Genomic DNA, 15,628 nt, shown 5'->3' with positions numbered 1-15,628 from the left:
ATTATATTTTTAAGTTTAAAAATTCTTCTTTTGACAATTTAATATTATTTATTTCATAGTCGTTTATTTATTCTAAAATAAATTCTTTTTACATTATATTTTTATTTTCTATTATAATAATAATAATTAAAAAAGAATAATTATTTTAAAAAAACATTATGTAGAATATTAATAATAATAATTGAATAAGTGTTTTATAATAATAATTGAAAAAAAATTAATTTTTTATAAATATACAAAAATATATGTATTAAAAAAAAATATATTAATATATGATACATATTATTTTCTTATTATATATATGTTAGATTAAATATGTGTAAAAAAAAAAAAGATAAATAAAAAATTATATATATATATATATATGTATATATATATATTTATATAAATATATATATATATATATTTATATATATAAGTTTTTTTATTTTAATTTATCATTATGTTTTTTTATGTTAGTATAATTTTTCTTAATTTTTTTAAATTTTTCTTTCTTATAGCATTTATGCTATCTATTAATGTGTTAATTTTAGTACATTATTTTTTTCATTATTTATCTACTCATCATATATAAATTATTATTATTATTATTATTAATATTATTATTATTATTAATATTATTATTTTAATTATTTTTATTAAATCTATTATTATTGCAATAATATGTTAAAATTTTTTTCTTAATTTAGATTTTATTAATTTTCAATAAAATTTACTTATTTTTTATTACTTTTTCTTTAATAAATAAATAAATATTATAGTATTTTACTTTTTATCGAAATCATTTTTTCCTTCAAATCCATTTAAAGAGCAGTTTTTTAAAATTCCTCCTGTTGCTTTTTTTCTTAATTTATTGTAAAAAGTATTTTATAAATTTATAAAATGATTATATTTTTTATATATACAAAATTTAATGATTTTAATTAATTTTATCAGAAACGGCTAATAAACTTTAAGCTGCTAATTAAATTTTCTATTAGTCATTTGGTTTAGTCAACGTAAAAATAATATCATCTATATTTTCTATATATTTATATATAAAATATGTACTAATATTTTTAATTACTTTTTATTTCAGAACTTTATGTATATAATTAATTTAATGTTAAATTATTATTTTCTATTTTCTTAAATAAATCTTATTAACTACCATTCTACATTATAATATTATTAGTTTAATTTTTTATTTAAAATTATTAAAGTTAAAATCTAAGATTTTCATTTATTTAAACCATTTCAAGATATTTTTCATCATTTTAATTTAATTAATTAGTGACATTATAAGCTATTTAATCACCTGTAATTTTTTATAATATATATATATATATATATATATATATATATATTTATATTTTTTTAAAATATATATATATATATATATTTTTGATTATTTTATTAATCTAATTTTTTTTTATATAAATAGACATATTATAATAAAAAAGAATTTAAATAGATTTTTTTTAAATAATATATTTTGTAATTTAATTAATTAATTAATAAAAATAATATTAAAAAAATATATATATATATATATACTAAAATATATATTATAAAATAGTTATTAATAATTTTAATTTTTATATATTTAATAAATTATACATATTTTACTTAATTTCCTGAATGATAATCATTATTATCAACTTAAACATGAATATTATGTTTTTTAATATATTTTAGTAATATTAAATATTTTTGGTTTATTTTTAAATAGTGAAATCTTATTCCTAATTATATAAATTATATAAAATTAATAATAAATATAATAATAAATATTAATATATTTAAATATAAATATATATATATATATATACATATATATATATATTTATATATATATATTTATTTTTATTTATATGTTAATATTTTTATTTTACTTTTATAATTTTATCATAAGCATCTAATTCATCTTAATATTATAGTATAGTTTCGTCTCTTTCATTTAGTTTTTAAGTTAAAGCTGTCATAATATCTCTTTATTTCAATAACAAATTATTATATTTTTCAATTTCTGCTTTTTCTGTTAATATTTATTGTCTTTCTTTTTCTAATTCTTATACTTTTTATTCGTATTCTTTTCTTATTTTTTTATGTTATTCTTCGAACATATTTTTTAATTCTTCATTAGCATCCATTTTCACTCCTCCCATTAAAACTTGACTCTAAAGAGTCTTAATTTACTATTCTAATTGCTTTTTAGCTTCTAATTCTTCGAAATATTCTTTTGATCTCTATTAATATGCCTGCATTACTATAAACTTATCCTATTCTGCTCTTTTTTTATCTTATTCAAGTTAAGAAATAATACTTTAATCTTATGTATGTTCATTTTTTATCTATAACTACTACCTAAGTTTGAATAATTCTTCCTCATATTTTCTTAAAAGGGCTCTCTAGTCCAAATCTTCATTAATTACTGGGCTATTTCTAATATTTTTAGCTCTATTAGCGAATTTTAATGTCGAAATCTATTCATATTTTTAAAAAAAAAAATTATAAAAAAAAATAAAATAAAATAAAAAAACTAAAAATAAAAAAAATCAACTAAACCGATTCACTAAAAGCATCAATAGACGGTGAAATAGTAGCCATCATAGTTGTTTTGCAATTTCCTCCTAAAGAGTCTTCCAAAAGCCGTGTAATTTTCGAATCTCTATATGGAATATGTCCTTTCCCCCTTAAATCTGTCAAAGCTGAAATAACATTACCCAAAGCAGATAAAGACTAGTTTATTTTCTTACATTCTTCCATTCTTTATCCAGTTGCACCTGAAATTCTAACTCTTTCAGAACCTGCCAAATCAACTAAATTAAGTTTTCCGATTTTCAATTTCTTAGGCTTGTTTTCCTCATCAGTATACATTTATTCAACTGTTATTATAAATACAGCATGAGATCGGCTAGAAATATCGTTTAATTTAGTACTAGCAGTAACTCTAGATATAGCACCTATTATATATATATATATATATATATATATAATATAATAAATATATATATATATATATATTAATATATATTTATATATATTATTATATATTTATATATATATATATGTTTGAATTTGTTAAAAAAAACCTCTTTTTATTAATGCATATATATCAAGAGGGGAACGTACTGCCCATTCACTAAGACCTTCTACGTATACACCTTTTTTTTTATCTTCACGAATTGTTAGGTTTTATCTTTCGTTTTTTAATAAATCTGATATGTTGTCATTGTATATTTAAAGGTAGCTTGCTCTTACCATGAATGTGGACTTATATGTATATATTTATATGCATGTATGGGGTTTTTTTTTGGTGTTACTTAGTTTTCTTAACAGTTTTATATGTAATTAAATATTTCGTCGACTGCACGAGGTATTATTCCTACGTTTGGGTGTTAATATTTATATGAAAATCCTTCCATTGTATATGTTTTTCCTGTACCTGTTTGTCCATATGCTATTATACAGGCGTTAAATCCCTTTTTTTTTTTTTTTTTCTTATTTAAATAATATAAATAGATACCTCTAAAGCTGATTAAACTGAATGTCTTGCAGTATTATTATAAACATCTTGTTAAGTACTATTTTAGTCATAAACATAATCAAATGAAAATTAATGTGGTTAATAATTTTCTGGATTTTATAAATAATTTGGCAATTATACGGGATTAACTAATTCAATATTATTATATTCATATATTATTATTTATTTATTATCAGGAGATATTTCAATCTATATATTTTATTTTTTTGGTGTTTTTATTTTTATAAAAAATAAATATTTAATACAGTAGATATAAAATGATCGTCTTATATTTCACGAGGTAAAGGTGGTCTACATCGAATTACTACTTTTAAATTTTCGTTTACTTAAAGAGTAACGTTTTTTTCTTTTAATTATTGTAAAGAAAATAAATTCTTTTTTTATATATTATAATTTTAATTTTAAGAATTTTTTTACATTAGTTTTATTTGGTTTCATTTAATTTTTTTTTTTTTTTAAAAAATAAAAATATTTATATATATTTTTTTAAATAATGTTATTTTTGTATTTTAGTATTGAAGAAAAAAATTATATTTATTATTTATAAAATTTTATTTTTTTAGAAATATTATTATTAAGATTTTATATTTTTATGATATTAATAATTTGAACGTATTTTTTTTTTTTAAATAAATAAATAAATAAATTAAATTAATTAATTTTTTTTTTTTTAAAAAAAAAAAAAAAGATTTAGGAATATAATAAATAAAATAAAAATCGTAAACATAAAATATTTACAAATTTTAATTAAATATTTGTATAATTTAAAAAAAAAAAAATATAAAAAAACATTAATAAAAAATATTTAATTTAATTTATTATTTATGATATAAAATTAATAATATAAAAAGTTTAATTTTTAAAGAAAAAACCTAAAAAGTTTTTAGAATTAACTTTATAAGATAATTTATTTTGATAAAATTCGCGTTAAATTAAAATATTTTTTACGTATAAGAAAATAAAATTATCCTTTAATTAATTTATTACATACATAAAATATAAACTATATAGGAATATATATATAAAAAAATATATATATAAATATATAATAGATATATAAATATATATTTAGATATATTAATATATATTTAGATATATATATAAATTTTTATATAAATACTTTTGTTTATAAAATAAAAACCCATAATATAAATTAAATATAAATTATAAATATTATAATAATACTTAAAATATATAAATGATATATATAAATTAAAAAAAAAAAAAATGATGATTAATTTTCTCTATATTCGCAGTAACCCCCCTACTAACTACCTATTAGGTATGCTGTAGGTTATAGCCGCGTCTGATTATTATATATATATATATATATTTTTATTTTTTTATTGTTTTTATGTTTATTTATATAATTAAAATTAAATTATATATATTTATTTAGTATTACGATTTCTTTTAAAAAATAAAAAAAAAAAATTATTATTTTTTTTTTTTAAAAAAAAAGAAATATTTAATATAAAATGAAATAATAATTATTTACTACTGCTTTTCCATTATTAAATTCATAAAAAAAAAGTATTTATTAAATATTTAAATATATATAAATATTTATTTATAAAAAAGATGTACATTATAGTTAATCACAAAGTCCATTTTAAAGAAGAAGCCTTAAAAATAAATAAATAAACTTAAACGTAAATTCAAACGTGTAAAAACTAGATAAAATAGATGAAAATACGAAATATAAATATATAAATAATTCTATTTCCCCAAAAAATAAAAAGATTAATTAAAGAAATACATAGTATGTTTAAATAGACTTCCAATAAATAAAGAAACAGAAAGAAATTATACAAAAAAATTGCTCAATTTTAAATTTAAAAAAATAAATACAATCACTTCCTATAATTCCTAATAATAACGAAAACTAAAATTTTAAAGTAATTTTTTTATATTTTTAATAAAAATAAAAATTTATAGTTCTATTTAGGACCAGGAAATAATTCAGAAAGAATCCGAAAATGCCTTTTAAAGCGAGGAATATGGACTGAAGTAAAAGATCCTTAAAACACATTTATAAATTTTAAATGGCAGTAGACTACTAGGGGATATAAATATGAAAAAATATAGGAAAATGGGAATATTTAAATGTTAAATCACTTCTAATATCATAAAGAGTTAACAAATAAGCAATATTTAGTTAAAAATATGATGGCTTTTGCGGAAAACCTTAAATACAATATATTTGATATTATTCCATTGACATATGTGATTGATTTTAATGACGAAAACTGCGATTTAATACTAAATAATTTTCTGAAATTCTTCGATATGAATATGCCTTAGAATCTAAAGAAAAAAATCAATAAAATAAATAGTATTTAGAGCTAAAAAGGAAAAATAAATAGTATTAAATGTCCTTAAATAGCGAAAAACTATTTAATTATTTCTATACAAGGTCTACTTTACATTAGACATTCATTGATAAAAGCTAAGGCAGTTATATGTGGCTTTTAAAGCCGACTTTTTTAAATAGAGGGAGGGGAATTCATGTATTTAATAGTCTAAATTAACTTGAGAAAATAATAAATGATTATTTGGAAGGTTTTGAGGAAAAAGCCTTGTCTTAAAATGATTAATAGAAAATTGTTTTAAAGGCTAATTCCTTTATTGTTTAGAAATATATAGAAAAACCTCTACTTATTAATAAAAGGAAATTCGATATAAGAGTCTGGGCACTTGTTAGTTAAAATTTGGATGTTTTTTTCTTTAAAGAAGGGTATGTGAGGCTTTCGAGTATTGAATTTGATGTTTTGGAAGAAAATATGAAGAATTTATTCATTCATCTTACTAATAATGCTATATAGAAACACTCGAGTAATTACGGAATGTATGAAGATGGTAATATGTGGAGTTTTAATTAGTTTTGGAAGTTTTTGGAAGAAAATGAGGGCAAAAATTAAGCGAAAAATAAAATTTTGTCTAAAATTAAAGATATTATATGGCTAAGTTTTTGCTCTATAAGGAGAAAATTAAATATAAATGATAGAAAATAATGCTTTGAAATTTTCGGGTTTGATTTTATTATTGATAATTAGTTAAATTCATGGCTTATTGAGATTAATACTAATCCTGCCATAGAAGAATGCTCGAGTATTTTATAGAGTTTAATTCCTAGACTAATAGGCACTTAATTATATATAGAAATATATATATATATGACTATAAATATATATATATATTTTTTATATATATATATATATTTATTTATTAATATATATATTTATTTAATTATATATATATTTATTTATTTATATATTTCTATTTTTAGATGATGCCTTAAAATTAACTGTTGATTAAATTTTTACCAAAAAGGAACATGATAATACATTAGTTGAAGAAAATGAATTTTATCATATAGATGGTTATGATGATAATGAAAATACGTGGGAGCTTTTGGGAAATTTAAAGGAATGTAATAATGCTTAGATAAAAAAAAGATTTTAATAACTTAAATAGAATTGATTTTATGTTCAAAAGATATATAACAAATATTTATTTATATATTAATTTTTTTTGTTAATAATTTTTTTTTTTTAAAAAAAAAAAAATTCATAACTTATTCTTTTTTTTTTTTTTTTTTTTTTTTCAAGATCAGATAGTTTGATTAAAAAAATATTTTTAAGATTTTTGTTATATATATATTATTTAATAGTTTTTATCTAAAAAAAAATAAAAAATGGTAAAAGTAACATTAAAATGGGGTACCTAATAAATAGAAGCTGAGTTAAATATAGAAGGAAATTTAGAAGAATTCCAAAAAAATATATATTAACTAACCTAAGTTCCACCATAAAGCTAAAAAATAATATATAAGGGAACATTATTTAAAGAAGGTATTAATTTTTCGAAATTAAAAATCGAAAATGGAGCTAAACTGACTTTAATGGGAGCACCTGAAGAAAGATAAATAAAAGAATTAGACCCATCAAAAATTAAGTAATTTATAGAAGAAATGACCCCTGAATAAATATAAAAAGCATATAAAATTAAGACTGGAGTATATAATATATATATATATATTAATTTATTTTAAAATAAAAAGTAAGTTTTACCTGTTGGATTAGCGAATTTAGGTAATACATGTTATATGAATAGTTCAATATAATGTTTAAGAAAAATAAACGAATTAAAAAATTTCATGTTATAAAAGAATCTACCATAAGTTTAGTCATTAGAAAGTAAATTGGGATATTCATTATAGAGTTTATTTAAAGAACTTGAAAAGGGATAAACAGTTTAACCTTTTAATTTTGTGTCTAATTTTATGAGTGTTTTTCCTTAGTTTGCTGAAAAAGCATAGGGAGGAGAATATAAATAATAAGATGCAGATGAGTGCTTTTAAAATATTGTTTAATGTTTAGAACCTTTGACTAATTATGAAGATGAATTGGGAAATAAAACTAATTTAATTAAAGATTTATTATAAATTGATTTCGAGGTTAAATATATTAATAATGATAATCCTGATGATTATTAAATAAAAACAGAAACTGCTAAAAAATTAATGTGTACAATTGATAATTAAAATAATCCTATAAACTAATTAACAGAAGGAATAAATATTGTAATATAAATATAAATAAAAAAATAAATATATTTATATATATATATATAATATATAAATATAAAATTTATAAATATATATATTATTATTTTTTTTATAGTCTTTATAAGAAACAGTTTAAAAAAATTCATAATTAGATAATTAAACACATTCTTTTTCTAAAATTACTAGAATTAAAAAATTAGTAAAAAAAAATATATAATGTATTATTAATATAAAAATTAGCCTAGTATTCTTTCTATTTAAATGGTTAGATTTTTCTGGAAATAAAAATCAGAAAGCTCAGGTACTGAAGCTACAAAATCTAAAATATTAAGAGTTTATTATATATATACATGTATATTTAATTTATATTCATATAAAGAATGTTGCTTTTCCAAGAGTATTAGATATATATCCATATTGTTGTGAAGAATTATAAAAAGTACTTGATAAAGGAAAGGAATATGAGAAAAATTAACTTGAAGCTAATTCAAAAATAGACAAATTTGAATAATATAAATAAAAACTAGAATAAGAAGGAAAAATGATTCCAGAAGATACTAAAACTCTTTTTAAATAATTTAAAGAGGAAAATGCCGAAGAAGAAATTAAAAAACATGATAATGATTTATATAGACAACATGGATAAGGACTTGAAACTGGAGCTTATGAATTAATTGCTGTTTTAACGCATCAAGGAAGAAGTGCAGATTCAGGACATTATGTTGCTTGGGTTCATTTATCTGGAGGTATATTACTACATAATAATTTAAAATTTTTATATTTTTATAAAGATACTTGGTGTTAGTATAATGATAATATTGTTACAGAACATAATATCAGCGAAATAATGGATTTAAGAGGAGGAGGAGATAGACACATGGCTTATTATTTAATTTATAGAAAATTAGAAGTTTTATGATAACTATTAATTATGTTTTTTATTTTAATAATTTTATATTTTATTTAAAAAAAATAAAATAAGAAAAAAAAAAAAAAAAATAATAGAATTTATAAAAAAATTAAATATATATATATAAAGATATAAATATAAATATATATATATATATATTTATATTTATATATGTAAAATTATTTTTATATATATATAAATTTAAGTTTTTATTTTTTTAATTTATTACATTTATTATTACTTATATATTTAATATAATAAATATTTTATATTTTAAAAATATATTTTATTTTATATATTTTTACATTAAATTATTATATTTCTACGATATATAATTTAAAATAATTATATCTTTTGGTCAAAAATATTTAAATATATGTGAAAATATTAATATATACCTATATATTTATTATTATATATACATACATATTTATTATAATTATAATATATATTTATAAATAAAAGTCAATATTTAGAAATAAATAAAAAATGGGTTGCTATTAAAGTAAAAATGTTATATATTAAGTTTCTGTTTCTGAACCTAGATAAGGTGAAACTGCTATATATAGATCTCCTAAAGCTTTAGAATAATTGTTATTATCTCCAGATGATAAATGCTTTACAATGTAAGATATTCTTTTATAATCTTTAAAATAATTCGGTCCTTTGCCTTTCTTAGGTACTATTGATAAATAAACATTTAATAAATATAACTGGAAGACATATAACTAAACAAAAGACATGATAGAAAAACTAGGAACTAATATAAATAGAAAAAAATTATACACTGTTGCTAATGATTTCGAAAATTTCAAAATGAATTTGGTAGGAATATTTTCAAAAAATAGAGAAGAATGGCTTGTTTTAGAATATGCTAATTGTTTATATAGAAAAACTATGGTGCCACTATATGATACATTAGGACCTGAATCTATTTAATATATTTTAGAGCAAACAGAACTAGAAAGTCTGTTTATTGATTAAGATGCAGTCGATTCTTTAATTAAAACTAATTAATTAGAAAATCTTAAAAATGTAATATTATTCGATGAAATATCTGAGGATAAAAACAAAAAACTATAAGAGAAAGGACTTACTATCATTAAATTTAAAGATTTACTTTAATTAGAAGGGGCTCCAGATTAATATGAAAAAGTTAGTCCAGATGATATTTTCACATTTTCATATACTTCAGGGACTACAGGATTCCCTAAAGGGGCTATGATCTCTCATAAAAATATAGTCTCAGTTATTGCTGTTTGCACAGAAGAAAAAATGGATACAAATGATGTTTATTATTCATATCTTCCACTTCCTCATGTATTTGAAAGATTATCTATATGTTATTTTTTATTCATAGGAGGCAGAATAGGATTTTATAGAGGTAATGTATATATATATATATATATATATATATATATATATATATATATATATATATATAATATATATATTTAAATATACATATAATAATTTAAATATATATATTTAATTATATTTTTTTAGGTGATGTCAAAAAACTTAAAGAAGATCTTGCAATCGTTAAACCCACTGTATTTGTGGCTGTACCAAGAGTTTTAAATAAATTTTTTGACGCTATAAATGCTTAGTTTAGTTAGGCTTAAGGACTAAAAGGGAAATTATTATAAAAAGCTTTATAGACAAAAATTTATTGGTCTAAAAATGGATATTATACTCATAAATTTTGGGATAAATTAATATTTAATAAAGTAAAAAATGGTAAATTATATATACATATATATATTCATACTTATATATATATTTATAGCCCTTGGAGGAAACGTTAAATTTTCATTATGTGGAGGAGCACCTATTAGTAGTGAAGTTTTAACTTTTTTAAGAGGAACTTTATGTATGCCTATAAACGAAGGATACGGATAAACTGAAGGTACAGGAGCTTAGTTTTCTACATATAAAGATGATGGAGAGACAGGACATGTAGGAGGTATTAGAGGACATTTGGAAATGAAGCTAATAGATATTCCTGAAATGCGATATACATCAAAAGATTTAGATTAAGATGGAAATCCATGCCCTAGAGGTGAAATATGTGTAAGAGGAAACTCTATTTTTTGTGGATATTATAAATAAAAAGATAAAGTACTTAATATTTAATTTATATATAAATATATTATAAATAGACTATGGAAGCTATAGATAAAGACGGATGGTTACATAGTGGGGATGTCGGAAGAATCAATTTTAAGACAAAAAGTTTAACAATTATAGATAGAAAGAAGAATATTTTCAAATTGTCATAAGGAGAATACATTGCTCCTGAAAAAATCGAAAATGTGTACTTGAGAGCTTAAGGAGTCGAAGAATGCTTCGTTTATGGAGATTCTTTATAATCTGTACTTATTGCTATTGTACATCCTACATTAGAATACTTGAAATAATTAGCAGATGAAAAAGGATATACTTATGATCCAGAATAATTATGTAAAAATAAGGAGATAATTAAAATCATTAAGGATAATATGATCTAATTAGGAAAATAAGAAGGACTTTTTGGCTTTGAATAGGCAAAAGGATTGTATTTATTCCATAAGTCTTTCAGTGAAATTAATTGTTTGACTAATACTATGAAACTCAAAAGAAAAGAATGTAAAGATTACTTTAAATAGTTTATTGATGAATTTTATGCAGAAGAAAATAAAAAATAATAAGAATAATAAAAATGATTATATTTTATATATTTATATTTATATATAAATTTAAGTATAATTGTTTTTCTTTTAAAATAGCTATTATTACTATTAATTAATAAAAATATATTTAATATATTTTACCACTAAAAAATAAACAAACAAAAAAAGGGGAGGAAATAATTTAATAAAATAAAATATATATATAATGGGAAATTGCTATAATCAATAGAATTTAAATGAATAAGAAATGAATATTTAAAATAATAAGAATATTAAATCTTATTTAAGTTATAAAGAATGGCAAGAAGAAAAATAAAAATAATATTTAGAAAGTAGATATGGTTCTCCTAAAAAACAAAAGTAAGATAAGAGTGTAATTTTATAAAAATAATAAAATTATGAAGATTATAGTTTTAATGAAAATAAGTAAATTTAAAATTAATAAATAAAAATAATTAAATTAAAAATGAAAGTAAAGAGCTTTTTAAAAGAAATAAATAATCTAATATTAAAAAAGATGAAAATGTTTAGATTTTAAATTATAAATCATCTCCTATTAATTAATAGGAAACAATAATAAAAGAAAATGAAGAAAATACTAAATAAATATTTAAAGAATAAAATATTCAATAGATAGCTAAAAAAATAAATTAAAATAGTAAAAAATAACAATAATAAATAAATGATTAAGAATATAATATATAATAAATATAAATGAAAAATAATGAATTAAAATAATAATTAATAAATTTTGATTTAATAGGATGTAACTTTAAATTTAAACATGAAAGAAATTAAAAACTAAAAGTGATTAATTGGCAAAAAGATGAAACAAATGAATTCTAAAATTAACGAAATGTATTAATTTTTGGAAGAGAAAATAATAATAAGGTTTAAAAAAATAATCAAGAAATTTAAAATATTAATCATTCTTATGATACTGTTTAATGTAAAAAAGAAAAAAAATAAAAGTGTATTTTTCAAGAAAATTCTAGTATTTTTTATTCTCCTTAAAGAGTATAATTAAATAAATCTTTTTCTTAATTTTAGACATCAGATAATAGTAGAAAATGAAAAACATATATAAATATAAATATATATATATGTATATATATATATATATATATATATGTATATACATATATCTTTATTTTTGTATTATATTTCTAATTATAATCACTCACACACATTTATTTTTATTATATATAATTATAAAAAAAAGTCATTCTTTATTTTCTTTAGCTTCTTTTTCAAAAATTACTTTACCATTAAGCAAATCAGTATAATAACTATCAAGTTTTTACTAAAGAATATCTAAAAGTTCATTTCTTTATATATTTTCTTCGCTTTTCAAATAAGTACACTTTATTTAAAATTTTATTTATATACATATTTTGTTATCATGTAATTATATTTTATATAATTTCTGTTAATTTTTTTTTTTTTTCTTTTTTTTTAAAAAAAAATACACAACTGAGAAAAGAAAAAAAATGGATTATAACCTTTTTTTTATCTTTTCTTTTGTAATATGTTTTTCGAAAAACAAAATTAAAAAAAAAAAAAAAATTATAAAAAGTAATACATATATATTTACTTTTAATTTAACAAATCCTCCTTTTAATTCCTCATCTCCAATCCATATCATAAATGGAATTTAATTTTCTAATGCATAACTAAGTTACTTTTATGGTTTAGGTTTTTCCGAATAAATAATTTCAGCTTTAAATTTCCTATCCCATAATTCATTTGTAAGTTTTAGTTTTTCTAAACATAAACCTTACCCAACTGTACATACCAAAACTTAAGTTTCTGTATTTCTAATAGCCTCCAATTTAGTGTATTATTCTTCTAATATATTCATAATTCTCTCAATACCGATAGAACCACCTACAGCCGGTATTTATTTATTAGAAAACATACCAATTAATTCATCATATCTACCTCCTCCTGCTATTGAACCTATTTAAGCCCCTTCCAAAACCGCCTCATATATAACGCCGGTATAATAATCTAATCCTCTAGCTAATGAAAGGTCAAAAACACAATAATGTAAGGCATTCATAGCTTATAAATACGAAAAAAGCATTCCCATTTCCTTTAAACCTTCTAGTCCTATTTTAGAGTCATTAAAAATGCCATCTTTTTCTATTTATTTTAATAACTCGAGTGGATTTCCAGTATATTTTACAAATTCGCCTAGTTTTTCTACTGATTTTTCTGGTATTCCTTTATCTTCAATTAACTCTCTTCTGACTTCTTTCCATTGCTCCTTATCTAGTTTATCTATAGAAGAGCATATTTACTTGAACTTCGAAACTGGAGCGCCTGATATTTAAATCATTGCATCAAGTAATTTCCTGGAGTTCACTTTAATCTTGAAATCAGCGCCTAATTTTAGACTAGAAAGGATCTCTCCGATCACTTTTAAGACTTCGGCGTCTGGTAACATAGGGTCATATACACCGGCGATGTCAAAGTCACACTAATAGAACTCTCTGTATCTACCTTTGGTCATATTGGGCTAGTCACGCCTGTATACCTTGGCTATATGAAACCTTTTAAAGTTTGTAATGGCTTGATTAGCCATATATCTGGCAAAGGGAACTGTCAAATCATATCTAAGGGATAGGAGTTCACCACCTTAGTCGTCTAGGTCGTATATTAGCTTGGAGTCGTTACCGTATTTACCTGTTAGGGTCTCTTTTAACTCAAAAACGGGGGTGTCGATTTCAACAGCACCGTGCTTTAGGAAAGTTTCTTGGATTATTTAAAAGGCTTTTCGTCTTATGGCCATTTGTAAAGGGGTGAAGTCACGAGTGCCTTTTGGGATTTTTGGTTTACGGTGTTCTTAGTTGTGAAGGGTTAATATTTCGTCAATTTTATGTAAAAATTCAGTGTTTTATGGAGAAAAATAGTCACGAGAGGACTCAAAGGAAGATGAGTTTGTTAAATCGAAAAGAGAGTTAATTTAAAAAAATATTTAGTCGGTACCTTTGCCCATTTAAAGCTTTTTTGTATCTTTTTTAGGCTTTTTATCGTCCTTTATAGGTACTTTGGATGGGTTAGAGTTTAGTTTTCGGTTAAGCTTTTCTAGAGATTGGATAGATATAAAGAATTCAGATTGGATTGTTGATAAGAAATTGTTTAAATGGGATTCGAATGATAATAAATATGAAATATTTTCACCAAATCGAGTTGTATTGGTATATTATTGGAATATGAGGCTTTTAAATAATTCTTGGTTTTGTTGTTTTTGTTGATTTAGATCGGATTTAAAAAGATCATCAAGATCAGAGAGAAGTTCTAGTCTTTTTTATGTATTTTAAACTTGTAAATTAAAAGAATTTAATATGTTTAAAAGTAAAGAATTTAAAGCAAAATATTATTTGATATCGTCATTATTTAATTACAAATTCTATTAATTTTCAGAAGTTTCTATTTATAATTAATCGTAAACAAAGTCAAGTAAAGTTCTAAAATAAAAATAAATTTATATATAAATATATATTTATATATAATTAAAATAAATATATATATATATATATATATATATATATATATATATCTATATAATTTATATATCTATATTTATTTAATTTTTACTATATATTATTTCTAGTTATAGCAATTAATTCTAACCCTTATATTACTTCTTATTAAGGTTTATTTTTAGATAGTTTAGAAGCAAATAAAAGATTAAACAATTCTGAAGATAATGTTGTTAAATTTCTTTGGATACTTCTTTTTTCACCTGCTACTTTTAAAATATTTTCTGTGTTTAAATAATTCATTTCACAATAAAATGCGAAAGACACTTGACTTAATTTAATTATGTTTCTATTTATATAAATATATTTTTTTATTTTTTTATACTATTTATTATGTGTTTTTTATATATTTACTTTGCTTTTTCTAAAGATATTATTAATAAAGCATATGTAAAATTA

At 19.6% G+C, this 15,628-nt stretch overlaps 5 protein-coding genes across 5 annotated transcripts, besides 36 other annotated features; 3 read left to right on the top strand and 2 right to left on the bottom strand. All coding sequences in view use genetic code 6, as the record gives it.

The window, feature by feature from the left end:
• Positions 1-347: 347 nt before the first annotated feature.
• Positions 348-417: a microsatellite.
• A 157-nt stretch (positions 418-574) lies between these two features.
• Positions 575-655: a microsatellite.
• Positions 656-1,293: 638 nt separating this feature from the next.
• On the bottom strand, positions 1,294-3,948 carry IMG5_021050 (kinesin motor domain protein; the record flags this gene model as incomplete). Its single annotated transcript, XM_004039446.1, has 8 exons — positions 1,294-1,297; positions 1,600-1,724; positions 1,875-2,465; positions 2,548-2,945; positions 3,075-3,255; positions 3,306-3,464; positions 3,509-3,718; positions 3,775-3,948. The coding sequence occupies 8 exons, from the start codon at positions 3,946-3,948 to the stop codon at positions 1,294-1,296; spliced, it is 1,842 nt and encodes a 613-aa protein (XP_004039494.1).
• Positions 1,309-1,381: a microsatellite.
• Positions 1,500-1,557: a microsatellite.
• Positions 1,730-1,838: a microsatellite.
• Positions 1,767-1,797: a microsatellite.
• Positions 1,776-1,839: a microsatellite.
• Positions 2,479-2,538: a microsatellite.
• Positions 2,483-2,521: a microsatellite.
• Positions 2,493-2,538: a microsatellite.
• Positions 2,496-2,537: a microsatellite.
• Positions 2,499-2,547: a microsatellite.
• Positions 2,505-2,546: a microsatellite.
• Positions 2,950-3,052: a microsatellite.
• Positions 3,661-3,691: a microsatellite.
• Positions 3,949-4,064: 116 nt separating the features above from the next.
• Positions 4,065-4,122: a microsatellite.
• A 419-nt stretch (positions 4,123-4,541) lies between these two features.
• Positions 4,542-4,648: a microsatellite.
• Positions 4,543-4,632: a microsatellite.
• Positions 4,563-4,628: a microsatellite.
• Positions 4,649-6,375: 1,727 nt separating the features above from the next.
• Positions 6,376-7,154, top strand: IMG5_021040 (tubulin-tyrosine ligase family protein, putative; the record flags this gene model as incomplete). Its single annotated transcript, XM_004039445.1, has 3 exons — positions 6,376-6,640; positions 6,819-6,962; positions 7,141-7,154. 3 exons carry the CDS (start codon positions 6,376-6,378, stop codon positions 7,152-7,154), a joined length of 423 nt encoding a protein of 140 aa, XP_004039493.1.
• Positions 6,683-6,806: a microsatellite.
• Positions 6,719-6,806: a microsatellite.
• Positions 7,155-7,226: 72 nt separating the features above from the next.
• Positions 7,227-9,018, top strand: IMG5_021030 (ubiquitin specific peptidase, putative; the record flags this gene model as incomplete). The annotated part of the gene is made up of 6 exons (XM_004039444.1): positions 7,227-7,547; positions 7,593-8,114; positions 8,215-8,298; positions 8,340-8,432; positions 8,479-8,845; positions 8,891-9,018. The coding sequence occupies 6 exons, from the start codon at positions 7,227-7,229 to the stop codon at positions 9,016-9,018; spliced, it is 1,515 nt and encodes a 504-aa protein (XP_004039492.1).
• Positions 8,117-8,179: a microsatellite.
• Positions 8,118-8,194: a microsatellite.
• Positions 8,138-8,194: a microsatellite.
• Positions 8,142-8,197: a microsatellite.
• Positions 9,019-9,119: 101 nt separating the features above from the next.
• Positions 9,120-9,174: a microsatellite.
• Positions 9,123-9,182: a microsatellite.
• Positions 9,123-9,210: a microsatellite.
• A 58-nt stretch (positions 9,211-9,268) lies between these two features.
• Positions 9,269-9,303: a microsatellite.
• Positions 9,304-9,394: 91 nt separating this feature from the next.
• Positions 9,395-9,465: a microsatellite.
• Positions 9,466-9,498: 33 nt separating this feature from the next.
• Positions 9,499-11,714, top strand: IMG5_021020 (hypothetical protein; the record flags this gene model as incomplete). Its single annotated transcript, XM_004039443.1, has 4 exons — positions 9,499-10,393; positions 10,516-10,749; positions 10,799-11,130; positions 11,172-11,714. 4 exons carry the CDS (start codon positions 9,499-9,501, stop codon positions 11,712-11,714), a joined length of 2,004 nt encoding a protein of 667 aa, XP_004039491.1.
• Positions 10,400-10,497: a microsatellite.
• Positions 11,715-11,744: a microsatellite.
• A 356-nt stretch (positions 11,745-12,100) lies between these two features.
• Positions 12,101-12,149: a microsatellite.
• Positions 12,150-12,760: 611 nt separating this feature from the next.
• Positions 12,761-12,826: a microsatellite.
• A 57-nt stretch (positions 12,827-12,883) lies between these two features.
• Positions 12,884-15,472, bottom strand: IMG5_021010 (hypothetical protein; the record flags this gene model as incomplete). The annotated part of the gene is made up of 3 exons (XM_004039442.1): positions 12,884-13,044; positions 13,276-15,154; positions 15,285-15,472. 3 exons carry the CDS (start codon positions 15,470-15,472, stop codon positions 12,904-12,906), a joined length of 2,208 nt encoding a protein of 735 aa, XP_004039490.1. The 3' UTR covers positions 12,884-12,903.
• Positions 13,220-13,256: a microsatellite.
• Positions 15,173-15,269: a microsatellite.
• Positions 15,473-15,628: the final 156 nt, after the last annotated feature.

Source organism: Ichthyophthirius multifiliis (assembly GCF_000220395.1).
Source record: "Ichthyophthirius multifiliis unplaced genomic scaffold scaff_1120509249658, whole genome shotgun sequence".
Taxonomy (NCBI): domain Eukaryota; phylum Ciliophora; class Oligohymenophorea; order Hymenostomatida; genus Ichthyophthirius; species Ichthyophthirius multifiliis.
This window is presented reverse-complemented; position numbering and strand designations above follow the sequence as displayed.